The sequence below is a fragment of the Toxotes jaculatrix genome, chromosome 3 (genome assembly GCF_017976425.1).
Source record: "Toxotes jaculatrix isolate fToxJac2 chromosome 3, fToxJac2.pri, whole genome shotgun sequence".
Taxonomy (NCBI): Eukaryota; Metazoa; Chordata; class Actinopteri; family Toxotidae; genus Toxotes; species Toxotes jaculatrix.
The window spans coordinates 989048-1003413 of NC_054396.1; the positions used below are offsets into that span (position 1 = coordinate 989048).

The 14366-nt window shown below is 39.1% G+C and overlaps 1 protein-coding gene across 1 annotated transcript; it reads left to right on the top strand.

The window, feature by feature from the left end:
• The first annotated feature begins 1910 nt into the window (after positions 1–1910).
• On the top strand, positions 1911–14206 carry camk1ga (calcium/calmodulin-dependent protein kinase IGa). Its single transcript, XM_041034042.1, has 12 exons — positions 1911–1936; positions 4891–5002; positions 8123–8248; positions 8447–8521; positions 9223–9361; positions 9549–9672; positions 10245–10320; positions 10645–10757; positions 12609–12687; positions 12790–12877; positions 13420–13772; positions 13925–14206. The coding sequence occupies exons 2-12, from the start codon at positions 4917–4919 to the stop codon at positions 13986–13988; spliced, it is 1323 nt and encodes a 440-aa protein (XP_040889976.1). The 5' UTR covers positions 1911–1936; positions 4891–4916; the 3' UTR covers positions 13989–14206.
• The last annotated feature ends 160 nt before the right edge of the window (positions 14207–14366 follow it).

Genomic DNA, 14366 nt, shown 5'->3' on the forward strand with positions numbered 1-14366 from the left:
TGTCTTTGTGGAATTTAGGTCTAGTCTTTACGTTAATTCTACTCATGTCTTTAGCAGGAACGATGAAACCTAACTGGAAAAATCATAGAAAAATCATAGTTTATATTAAATCTTGGTTAGTAGCGCTGTCCACTTTTAATGACGTGGTTATAATTCCAGAGAAAGCCAAAGTCTATGTTCGAATGGGTCGTTATAAAAGTTAAAAGCCAAAGAACACGTCATTCTCCTTTCCAGTTAGTGACTATAGTTAAATGTTAATGATTCATTGTATAACACACATCTAGCCTGAAGCTTAACTCAAGGAAACTGTAATAAGCAGGGCTGCACATGAACATGTTAAAATATGAACTTTCTCAAGGTTCCTTGATTTCAATTCAAGTGTTTGTAAAATGTGTTCATTTTATGACTTTCTCTCCATGTTTGCATAAAAATGTAAAACAGTTTAACAAAAAGGAAGGTGGTTTAACAAAGTTTGCTTTTGGTTCCACAAATGGGTTTGGGCTGCTTTGGTTAACACACAACCAATTCATATGATGTACCACAATATTGTCTATATTTGAACAAAAGCAATCTCCTGTCTCTGATGTTCACATTCATAAATGTTTTGCTCGCTCCCTGGTCTGCTCTCATATGCAGTTTGCATAAATATTAAATTCTAATCTAATCTAAAAATAATCTAATTATAATATCTAATGATGCAGGGGCCTACTGGACACCTCTTGCATTAGCTGCTGAACTATATATAATCAGCTTAGCTGTGCTATCCATACCCAGTAGGAACAGTGGAACTGTTTGCACATTTTAAGATTGAGAGTGGACTGCAGACACAACAGCGTGTGTGCAAGGATGGTGAACAACTGACCACCAGGGGACAGTGTGCAAGGCACTTACTCACACAGGTGGTTTATCATTACACAACTGCATCATCACAGTTTGTACGTAGAGAGTTAATGGCCATGTTCACGTGGCGTAATTCTTATGGCAAGTATGCTGACTGTATGTGTCTGAGATAATCACATGCAATGTTATCACTGTGCTGTTTCAAGGGCTGCTGTTGTTCACTGGTAGGCAGCATATTGGTCCATGTGCAGAGTAAATATGTTTACTGCAGAGAAACAGATTAGCAAATGAATGACCAGCAAACCCAGCTATGATGGGCAGTGTGAAGAGATGTGCAACACAGTGCATTTTCTTAGTTAGCTAACTTCTACTCTCCTACTGCTCTTGTTGCTCCACTTTTTCAAAGAGGAGAAGAAGGGAAGTGTTTCTTCTTGGCCTCTTAAAGTTCATCAGTATTCACCACACACCTCTTGATTTTAAATGTGTCGTGTGTATACATGTACACATGCCTGTGCCTGGAAAAACCTCAAATGGAAGGTGCCCAGGAATATCAAATAACCATTACTGCCAGCACCGTTCAATCTCTACTTGCTCACACAGGCTTGTTTCACTCACACATAGCTAATCATCTCTCAAACTGTCTTCCTGACAAAATGAAATATTTTCAACGCATGAAGAAATATTCCAAACAAGGTGAAAAGCACTGTGAATATGGCAGGCAAAAAAAAAAAACGCCTTCATGGTCTTCTGTCATTTCACTAAACAGGAATAGAAATATACCCTCTGAAAGATGTATCTATTTACCGAATCCATTAAAAGTCAGTTATAAATGTAGTGTAAAAAGAGATGAATACCAGAGATGAAGTGTCAACTTTTCTAAAGGGGAACAACCTATAGTGACCATCACGTGGCCGCTTTGACAAGAGTCCCTGAACGTTGTCGTCTGAATGGAAGACTGAGGAGGCGAGTGGACGAGGCTCCGCCCCCACCCCCCTCAGCCCCTCCTCCGCCCCACCGTGAAGGGCAGCAGCCTGCTGTAAACGGTCAGGTACATCCAGGGATACCTCAACTCAAGCATCTCTACAACGCTCCTCAGGTACAAAACCCTCTTTATTATACTTTTTATTGCTAGAATAATCCATTTTGTTGGTGTGTTTAAGTTGTCTGGATAAAATAAAGTACAGAAATATGCCGAATGCTCTTGTCCGTTTAAACTTGAACCATTAGAAATACCAGACTAGCTCTTTGATAATTAATCTCATTACACAGAACTTTGTTTAATAATCAGAAAAAGAAAATTTTAATAGGTGGACAAAACTACCGTTAAAGTCAGGTACTCACAAGAGTCCTCTGGAAAACGCTTGACTTTAGCTTAGATAAACAGCATTTATCTCAACATACTGTCAGTTTTAGACGCACTTTACTCTGCTGCAGTGATGTACATTTGGTTTTTGTAATCACTAAGGGACAAATACAGCTGAAAATATCTGCAGTATGTCTTAATCATCTATACCTCTTAAATTAGGGCTTCCTGACATTTTTTAATGTTGTGCCTCAGTTTTTCTTACTGATGGCTAAACCTTCAAACTCTCAGAGCACAGATAACATCCAGGCTGTAGAGACAAAAGAAGAAGAAAATAGTGATTCAGGTTTGTTTTTCTGAGTAACAGGAGCATGAAAAAAAAATACTCCCTGCAAAATGCAGATTCTTTTGTAACATCTTTCATTTAGCATACAGATGACAGAGAAATCAGTGTGCAAAGTGGTTGTGAAATATTCTGTTCTTGCACCTTTTCAAAGTCATGAGAAAGTAATCTCAAAAATGTGAGAGCAATCACTTGACATAGTGACTTTTGTGTTGTAATTAAGCATGTAACATTTAGGATAGGCTGCTTGATATTGGTGCATTCCACCAAACGTTTTTGGAAGGTCAGAGTTCACTGGCCTTTTCAAGGCCGTGATTATAGAACGACCCAGTTTTTCTGGCCTGCCAGGGAGTCAACCACTAATCTGTTCCCACAGCAGACACAAGGAAGGAATACAGGAGATGAGGCGGGATGGCTCGCTGGGAAGATTAACTAATCACTGCTATTTACCTCTCTAATCCTCTGTCTTTTTGAATCTTGTGTAACTGATAGGTACAAACGGGCTTTACTCAGTGAGAACTGGCCTCAGTCATGGACATGCAACTGTTTATGTAACCAGGACACAAGTAGAAGATGGGGTGACATCTTAAATGGTTATGAAACAGGGAAGGGTTAGGGTCAGGGAGGGACTTACACCCCCTCTCCACTGACTTTGTTAACCATTGTGGTCAGGGCTATAGTCCTGCTTCTACAGTGTTTTCTGAATAGACCAGGCATTTCTAGCTAATTTCATTAAGCCGTAGGAGGTTCATTGTACAATCTCAGGAAAACTTGAAGTTGTATAAATCTCAGGTGGAGGCTGGGAAATTTGAAATGAGCAAATTTCTTCAGAACTTACATCTACCAACTTTCACTGATGAACAGAGTTACACTGGACAGTCCTATAACACTGGAAGCATTATTGCAAATCTGCCTCAAGGGAAAGCCCTTGCCATCCTAGTCAGGATGAATGAAAAGGCAAAAGAGACACACTAGAGGCAAAATTTCACTGTGCTGAAACTAAGGCTGTATCTTTGTCTAATACTGTATTTTCATCTGATGCAGTCTTCAAAAACCTTTGAAACTTTGAATTGATCAGACTGGTCCTACAGATACCATGACAGTTGTTTTCAATAAATGCTTCACCAAAAATAGTCTGATAAAGGGACCAAGGACAGATCATCTTTGCAACTCTCTGTAGCTACAATACACCAATGTCAGTTTCCTGTCAGTCCATGACACAAAGTGAGACAAGCATGAGAATGGACTTCAAACTTTTACTGAAACATGTTTTTTTTTTACAGACAGGTGTAATCATGAGTATTTGTTGCAGAAGAGTGCTGATGTCCTGAGAGGATCTCATTATAACCAAAACAGTTGCACTTGCAAAGGAGAGATCTCAGGAGAGATTTGGATTTAAACATCGAAGCTCACTAGCTGCTGGAGCATTTATGTAGAAACATTTTATTAGATATTTATAGCACAAATTCCTGGTGCATGAGGCAGCTTTGATGGAGACCTATCAGGGGGAGGTGAGATGTCCTATGTGCCAGTGTATTTGTATGATCACGCAAAGTCTTTCTTGTGTGTCGACAACTATGCCCAAAATGCATTTAATAGGAAGAAAGCTGGTGGCTCCATAATGTCACAATAATGTCTACAGAGATTTCATATCAAACCAAATAGATATTAAAATGTCACCAGGAGTAAAGGAACAAATAATAGAAAAGACATTAAAAATAACAGTGAGCAACAGTGAATGACAATGATAAAATACATCTAAATATGTGCAAATATGTAAAACTGAAAACAGAATAAAACATTTGATGGAAAGTGGAAGGCTACTCCAAAACTTTGGAGCTGCCACCTCAAAGGCACAAGCTTACCTTACCCACCAGCCTCCACCAGGGAACAGCTGTTCTGAGGATCTAAGAGGCCTAGAGTTGGAGCAGGGGTAGAGAAGTTCTGTGTAGAGAAGTACTGCGGTTCATATGTGGTTATCTATATCCACTGTTGTGGGGACCCAATTCACGTGGAATGAATATGTGTTAAAAGTCAGGAATTTTGGACATTGGTACATGATTGCATTCAGATAACTGTAGATCACAAGGTCCCCTACCACCCACATTTATTCATGTTACTAGATCCATTCACTCTGACATAAAACAAAATTCCCTCTGTACTCCGTGAAAGGATATGGATGGAGGATAGTGACGTTAATACCTGGATCCCTCAACTAACACGCTTAGTTATTATTTATAACAGACGTGTCTGTTTGTATGTCTATGCATGACTATGTGTATTTATGTTTGTTAATTAACCTTGAAAACCAATCAAAACCTGATGTATGATGATGTTTTAGTGTTTTTTTTTTTTTTTGTTAACCGATAAGACACACAAATAATTTTTGTCATCTGTGCCTCAGGAGTCTACGGCAACGTCAGAGCCAAGATGGGGCGGAAGGAGATCATCTGCAGCTGGAAGAAAAACACCAGTAACATCAAGGAAATCTTTGACTTCAAGGGGAAAATGGGATCGTAAGTATTGCTGTTGAAAACAAAAGATAATTGAGAGGAATAGAAGGCCATTGCTCTGTGTGTGATTGACATACTTGATATAGCTTGCAAGTTTTTAGTGATTTAGAAAGGTGAATTTTAAGAATGTTGCAAGCTGCAAAAAAAAAAGGTTAAGACGAAAGTCCTCAATTCACCAATAATCAGTGTTCACAAGTTCTGAGGGCTCTGACTAAACTCTGGGAATGGACGGGTAAACCGCTGTCAACTTGCCACTGACCAGGCTCAGATTGGCCTACAGGTCTTATCCCCACGAGAGCTTGTTTTGTCAATGGAGCGTCTTATACCATCTGTGTAATCTACTCCCAGCTGAACCTCTCAATGGAGGACTTTACAGTTGAACCTGTTGGTAGACACAAGGGCTATACAATTTATCATATGGTCATCATGATCACAACCTTACAGTTAAATAGATGTGATCACGTGCAACATTAATGTTGACATTAGATGCACTACCTCAATTAGCCATAGCTCCAAACAGCTGCTTTGAAGCCTGTGTCCACATGATACCTGAGTTTCATTAATAACAAATGATACTTTTATTCTCAAATAATTCTATAAGTTAAAATTTACTGATCATGAGAAATACCACTTACCCAGTGAAAACTATTGTATAATGTCATCTGACATAGCACAGACAGGAAAGAACCCAGAATATCTCAGCCTCAGCTGATCATCTCTCACAAGTCCCACAACTTTACGGAGACGCAATGTTAAATAACTGAATTGTCCCATTAACAAAATAAACCAAACTTTTATTTATGTTTTCACAGAAGCAACTTCACATCAACTTTGAATAAATTATGTACAGTATCAAATTAGGATTTAAATCACAAAAGGTAACAATTGATTGAACAAGCATTCAGTGCTAACTAACACAGAGGCTGCACACTCTGCCACATATGTGGTTTGTAGCAGTGGCCCCAAAATGTGCAAAAGCACTGGAATGGTTCTTGATATCAATTTGATTACGTGATCAACAAGCAAAGTGCGTTCTCTCCTGTCCTGCACAGAGACAGTTTATTTCTTTATCAGGATCATTGCCAGATATTTAGTGGAGACCAGGTCGGCTTCAAATCACTGGTCAGTCCAATGAATGGACAGTGCACAGTTACCTGAAGGTGTTACTTCCTCAAAGCTGTCCTCTCAAAGCTGCTTAAAGCAGTCCCTACTTGACTGGCTGTGAATGAGTCAGGCTTCTGTGTGTGTGTGTGTGTGTGTGTGTGTGTGTGTGTCTCTGATGTTCCTGAGCACTGACGTCAGAACACCAGTGCAGGAACATCCTAGCACCACTTCATTATAGGATTAAGAGTCTAGCTGACCATATTGGTGTATGGGCGCACTGAATGTATGTGAAGGGAGGTGGGATAAGCAGGCGCAGGACTGGGAGTACTGGAGTCAACACGATACTTTGCAGAACCAATTACAGTTTGACTTTGCAAAGGTCCATTCAGGAAATTCAAATGTGCTATTTTCAGTATCTTAATGGTTTTAATATCCAAGTCACACATTTTTTTTCTAAACTTTTTCTTTCTTATTTCATGATAGAAAACACCTATGAATCAGCATGTTCACAGCACGACAATGTTCTGAGGTTATGGAAGCTGATAAAATAATTTTTGTTGTGTCTAAATGTTTAAATTAAATCAAATATGCTCCATTATGATATTTTTTTTTAATCAAGAAGGACCAATTCTCTGCTCTAAAATATGAGCAAATGTAACTTTCAGTACATAGCAAGTATCAGTATAAGAGGCTAACCCTAACTGGGAGCACGGTGCATCACAAAAATATTATAGCAGCTGCAGGTTTAAGGGTGTAACAGTGTATTTGTAGTGTATTTCCTTATTAGGTTTGAGGCATTTAGGGTCAGAACTACAGGATCACTGGTGCAGATGCTCAGCTCAGAGGCCAAAATGTAGGATTACACCCTGGCTGCCATCTGACTGTGAGCCTAAAAAAGATGTGCCATATACTGGTAGTCTGATACTTTAAAACTCAGAATCCCTGGCATGTCTTTTGCCCAATAGGCCTATGCGACATGCAATTGATCTAAACAAAAATGGAACAGATTTTTTTTCTGATGCTGGGAATGCATCATGACATTGAATAACTTAGCGATAGAGAGGATATACTTGTTTTTTTTCCCCTTTAAAAGAATATCCCTTAAAAGATGTCAAATCTGCTTTAATCGTTTTAAACTGCCAAGATGGCCGCACTGAAATCGATGTCTGGGTTTTCAAGAACATTTGTGGAAGAAAGGAGAGAGAGAGAATTGTCCCCACAGTGTGAGATAGCTTCCTTACTTCCTTCCTTTCCTTAAGGTCACTGTTCTGCTACATAAAAAGATGCCATTATGCTTTGTTTACTTGTTGTCCATACCAAGAATCAAAGAGTTAGTGCTCAGTAAGCTGATGTCTTTCGTACAGGCCTTTTTGTGTAATGCATCTCGTACTTGATCCAGCTTTTGTATCAGGCCTGATATAAAATATGTTTTCTAATTTCTGTAGTTGACTACATGTGTGCATTTGTAAGGCACTGTGAGTTTAGGTTATGTTTTCAGTTTGATTCCAGAGGAGACTAGATACACATACATTACATTACATGGTTTCACATGGTTTTATAGGGCTAATAGAAATACTAGCTTTTCCAACAGGCTAACAGCTCCTGCGCTTTTTGTAATTTAGCATAATGTTACCTTCACACCAACACATAACAAGAGATAATCTTTACATAGTTTTTAGATGACAGAAAGTTGGTAACATTGTCAAATCTGGTTAAATAAAAAGAAAAGAACTAATCACTAACAGAAGTAATGCATCTCCCATCTGGTGACCCTACTATCTTCCCACTGACCTGCAACAGTGGAGTCAGCTCTTCTTTCTAGAGCTTAAATTTTAATGAGATTAATGTGAAACGTAAAGAACTATTACACCAGAACAAGTAGCAGTGCGTTGAACCTAAATGATAACAAAGAAAAACTACAAATATATGAAGCTGTGTCGTTTACAGTTTCATATGTTTGAGCACTTCCCCCCATTAACCCCTGAATTTCTTGTCTCTGTCATTACTGTGTCGCTGCAGGGGGTCTTTTTCAGAGGTCTTCATGGTGAGAGAAAAGAAAACGGGCAAACTGTATGCCCTGAAATGTCTGAAGAAAAAGCACCTGGCTCACAGCAACCTGGAAAACGAAATCAATGTCCTAAGAAGGTAAAACAGATGCATTTATACACACACACACACATTCATGCAGGTGATTTCCCTAAGGTTTAAGCCAGCAGAAAGCAGTGCTGCAGCAGTGTTGTCCTCCACAGGACAGTGAAGTCAGCATTGAGTAACTCTTTAAAAGCATTGCGTTATATGTGTAGATCCAACCTAATCTTTTTTTTTTTTTTGTTTAACTTTCAGGATAAAGCATGAGAATGTGGTGGGACTGGAGGATTTCTACGAGAGTCGGACACACTATTACCTGGTCATGCAACTGTAAGTAGACTCATTATTATCACATTTTTTGCAAATTATTAACTGTTAACTTAGTAGAACGCAATAGTGGCGATTTTTTTTTTTTTTGGCTATAACTCGAGAATTCAAATGCAAATTATGACAAAATATCACACAGATGACTAATAGGATAAAATGTGATGACATTTTATATCCAAAAGGTCAAAGGTCAACGTCACTCTAACATAATGTAACACAAACACACTTCGTACCTTTTATTAAATTCCATCAGTGTCTTCACTATATGCATCATATGAGTCTGGACAGACATGGATGTAAACTGCAACTTGACTCATTTGTGTGAGGCTGTAATTCTAGTTTTCTCACCACACGGACAAAATCACAGACAGCTGTATATTGTTCGTCTGCTTGTTCCACAATGCCAGAAACCTTTACTAAAAAAATCCACACTGTCATACACTGTGTATTATGTATCAGCTTGTTCTACCTCTTCATCAAAGCTGTATGATATTTACCCTGTGAAATATTCAAACCCAATATACAAAATTCAACCTTAGGTATCTGGAAATGGTGGAATCCCTGCTAAAATTTAAACCAATGATCTGTGGGTTTACAAATCTTCAGCAGTTTTTCTTTTGTCCATCAGTGTCCAAGTGGTAGGTCATAGGGGTTGAAGATAGAAACGCTGATGATTTCTTGTGTGTGTGTGTGTGTGTGTGCAGAGTGTCAGGTGGTGAGCTGTTTGATCGCATTTTAGACAAAGGGGTTTACACCGAAAAGGACGCTAGCACAGTGATCAAACAGGTCCTGCAGGCTGTCAGCTACCTGCACGAAAACAGCATAGTACACAGGGACCTTAAGGTAAGAAATAATGTCTTAATGCATATTACATGTTATAACAGAACAAGTTTTAAACAGATGTTTTGCGAATGTTTTTTAAGTAACTGGACACTGTCTTTATGCTGTAAAGATGACACACATGCTCACACATTTTCTCTCTTTCCCTTATTTTTTACTCTCTACTCTCACCCTTTCTGTCTCTGAGCAGCCTGAGAACCTGCTGTACTATAACACAGATGAGAATGCTAAGATCATGGTCAGTGACTTTGGTCTGTCTAAGACGTTGGAGCATGGTGTGATGTCCACAGCCTGTGGTACACCAGGATATGTTGGTGAGTTACTGGGGGGGAGGGGGATACACACCATAGAAATGCTATATATATATATATATATATATATATATATATATATATATACTTCACACCATGTAAAACGTCCTCAGCTAATTGTCTCAGGAAACTGAGACAATCATTTCCAATCAGATCATTTTATTTGCCTCAGTATATTTTTTCATAAAAGATTTAGTTAATCCAGGCATCCAGATGCTAAGTACTTGTTATGAGAGAGAACACATCACACTATATGTGCACATGTATAAAAATGTGTGCAGCTAGAATGAACACATCGTCATATGTTAACACATTGAAGGATTTTGATTGTCACAGGTAAACTGTATCAGAGCTGGTGTAGGAGTTGTTGCAGTTGATGTATAATATATAAAATCCATCATTTAAAAGATTGCCATCAGTCATTAACAGAGGTGTTTATAATGGTGTCAATGGTTCATGCAGAAACAAAAATATTAGACGACATCCAGTGTAACAGTAATCCATTTTGAACATTGCTTCTTCTTCTTCTTCCTCTGCCACCTGCATTGTACTTACTGTTGTGTGTCATTCTACAGCCCCTGAGGTTTTGGCCCAGAAACCCTACAGCAAAGCAGTGGACTGCTGGTCCATTGGAGTTATCACTTACATCCTGTGAGTACATTTCTGTTGTCAAACAGTAACATAGCATGTTAAATGACTGTCCATAAACAGTCACTGCAGACTCCATTAGTTCTAGAGATTTAGAGAAAGTTTATTTTTTAAATAACTTAAAGATCACAACATGTCACCAGGTTAACTCATGGATTCTGTGTTATGATCAGAGGTTATCCAGTAAATCAGATTTTTTTTTTTTTTACCAGTTTGGTACGTGTGAAACCAGAATCATAGCTTATTTACATATATCTTATTTAGCTGCTGGAACCAGGAACAAAATGGGATTAGGGATTCACTGAGTTTGCTGTGTGTGTGTTGCAGGCTCTGCGGCTACCCTCCATTCTTTGAAGAGAACGAGACTCGTCTGTTTTCAAAGATCATGAGAGCTGAGTATGCCTTTCACTCACCATTCTGGGACGACATCTCCGAGTCAGGTATGAAAACAGCAGAGAACAGGCGACATCTCAGCCTCTAAAAATGTTTGAATGAATGAATTCATTCAGTTTTCTGCGTTGCTTTGACACTGTTAGGCGATTTGAATTGTACTTGACTCTTTAAGATTCGGTTTGATTTGAGATGTGATAGTTTGATGAGCTGAATCTTAAAAAAGGTGGGCACATTAATGCTGTAAGTTTGGGTTCGGAAGTAGGGCGACACGTGAACTCATCAAAGGTTCTTCAAAAAGTCAATATGTGAATGGTATGTCCTGTGTTTATGTCTATTCACATCAGTCTGTCAAGTAACATGGAATTTGTTATCAGGCCATACCAAATAAATTGTACTCCAATTAAAAATGGAAGTAGAGTTCTGTATCATTAATGCTCTAACACCACTTAAAAGTTTTCCTGAGGGTTACGTAAAGGCAGCGAGATGAGCACTATTTTCTATTTTCTGTTTTCTTTTAAAGTTTTAAGACTTGGCGTGTGCCTTACTTTGAAAGACTTAAATCCAGTTCTAGCTAATTTGTGAATTGTGACAGAAATAGTGCCATTACTATAGTTGACTTTAGCGTTAGCAAAGAATAGGTCAGGATTTGTTTATATAACCTTAGAGCTTAACCTAATATAGACCAGCATGCCTACTGACATCATCTCCTGAGGACGGCTATAGTGGTTTGACCTGTTTGGATCAGGTCAGATATTAGTGCTCTAAATTCTCACTGTTCTCATCTGCCCGAGGGATTCAATTAACCAGGATTAAGAGACATGTCCAGCTTGAATTTGCACCTGAAAAAGGCTGAATGGAAATGCAAGAGAAGCTTAAATACACGAAAAAACCTTTGGAAAAGTTAGCAAAGTGAACATACAGCTGAGGAGGAAATAGGAACTCTGATTCAAATTGATCTTTATAGGAAAAATCCATTACATTGAAGGACCTTCTTTCTCTTCTTGTTTAATTTCCAGTTGCACAGCTGCAGCATCAGTGTAGTGCTGCCACCCACTGTCCAGGTGCCTTCACTCCAACAGAAAGCCTAAAACAGTGGGACAGTGAAAACAATCATTTGTTTCAAATAAAACTAGGTGTGACAAAGCAATAAAATAGTGTTAGTGTATCAGAGAGGAGGCGACAGACAAGTTTTACTTGTCTTAAGATAATGATCAGTCTGACTTTTGTAAAAGGATTTTTTTTTACCACAAAGGGTCACGTCATCCACTGAAAGCGCAAGGATGAAACTCGTAAGGTGTGCGTAAGGTTTTACAGAAGTGTTTATATAGATTTTATTGGACGAGTTTCTGATCTGCATTGTGTGGGCTGTGAGAGTGGCCTTGCTCTAGTAAACAAAAATAGGTTGAATAAAAATAGTCTGTCCTCGAACGCTCTGATTATCTGCTTCAGAAAAAGATCTACCAGCTTCCTTCAGGCTCCATGTTTAGAAAACCTCAAAGTAAGACACGGTGCAGTAAAGTCTCCTTCATACCAGCTTTTATTCAAGGCTCAGCCTGCCTTAAACACGCAAGCATAAGGTTTTCAGTCAGTAGACACTTTACACCATGTTTTTGTCCACTTCCTGTGTTTTTACCTGTTCTTACCATGCTTGTGTTTGGTGAATGTTTGGAAGAGTCAAAGGTTGTTTGTTGTTTTTGAGTTTATAAGCCTGGAAAATTCAAATCGGATCATTTGCATAAAAGCAGTGAATGGAAATACACACTCATCTGTTACCTTTGGGTGCTAACATACGTAATGTCACTGTACGTCACCTAATGTGGGTTATTGTTTGCTTCCAGCAGGTTAGAGTAGTGATTTGTAATCAGACGCCAACATCTGTCCACGTCATGTCTCAACAGCTAAAGAATTTATCAGGAATATGATGGAGAAAAACCCCACGAAACGCTTCACCACCGAGCAGGCGCTCAGACACCCCTGGTTAGTCCTCTCTCATTGTCTCTCTCTCTCTCCCTCTCTCTCTCTGTGTCTCACACACACACACATTTGAAATATTAATTATTGTAATTGGCTTTATTTCAGGATTGCTGGAGACACAGCTAAAGACTTGGACATTTATCAGTCTGTCTGTGAACAGATGGAGAGAAATTTTGCCAAATCCAAATGGAAGGTAAGTTCTGCTGCCTCAGGGAAAACTGTACATGGTCTGTTCACACGCACGCAAGAATCCAGATTACCGGTGGGTTCATGCAGAAAACAACAGTTTTCACACCCTTTACATTTATTAAACATGCCAATAACAAACAGAATTCAAATGAACTAACTAATTTTTCTGCGTGTTTCATATCACATTATGACAATGTGATGGTTTGGTTCATGAAGATATATTTAAAAGGTAGTAGAAAACATAATGGCACATAATGCACTGAAAGCGCTGTCAGATGCTGAAAATTCTGGATTAATGCAGTTAAAGCCTTTCAGTGCAGTTGACAAGGTAGTAACTTCGGTTTGTTGTATCATTGTGAACCTTTTAAACTTTTACATGAGGTCAGGAAAGTTATTTATTATTGGACACATCTTAGCAGGCTTGACATAAAGGATATAAAGACAAGTAAAAGAGGAGAAACCCTGTAGTGTGCATCATAAACATGTTATCTTTCTGATCAGATGTATATGGTGAGGTATAACTCTTCCCGTGTGTATTTCCAACAGCAAGCCTTCAACGCAGCCTCAGTAATCCATCACATGAAGAAACTGCAGATGTCCCACAGTGAGCCCTCCCCTCCACCCCTCTCCATTCCCAACATCACAGTACAGTCCTCCTCCCAGAATGATCTGGTGGCACTGAGGCCCTGCCACGACGAAGCAGAGGCCCTTGACCCCAACGGGAATCCCGTTTGTGCTGCCAGCCATCTGTCCTGCAGCAGTCCTGATTTGGGCAGAGGTCTCTGTCCACCCCTGAGAGCCAGTCACAGTGAGCCCGGCCACGCCCTCACCGTCCAGGAGTCAAGAGGAGCCCATAGCTTTCATTCAGAGACCGATGCGCCTTTCAGGCCATCCAAGAGGTGAGACCTGCTGTCCTGTTCCAGCTGCACGTCCCATGTACCAGAAAGACAAGAAAAAAACTGATACCAGATTACAGTAATTTAGATATGGATAGATAAAGCTGTACATTGGCACAAATTCTAATAAGTCCTGGTTATGTGATGTGTTGCAGCATGGATGCAGTGGCTCAGAGGAAGGACCAGCCGTTCCAGTCCGGAGTTTGTTCCATCATGTGATTGGCTGACTAACCTGAGATCCGTCTCCTTCTCGGTCTGATGGCGCTGACACGTCAGCAGTAAGCACACTCCATCAACAGACGCATACTGGAAAGAAAAAAAGGCTTTCATGTGGAATGGCTGTCTGATGCAGCGAACAAGAACTAAGAAAAGACATACGCAGGAATTTGTCATTTAGAATTCATTTAAAATCCTGTTGTGCTGATGACATTTATTTTCTTATTATAAATTATAATAAATTCATAAATATTTATCTATTGTATATTACTCTCAACATGTTACGAAATTCCATGAATAATGTGTTTTGAATAGTGACATATGCAAGGTGAAAGCTAATTAATGATTTTAATTTTGAATTTTAGTTTAATTTGACTGATA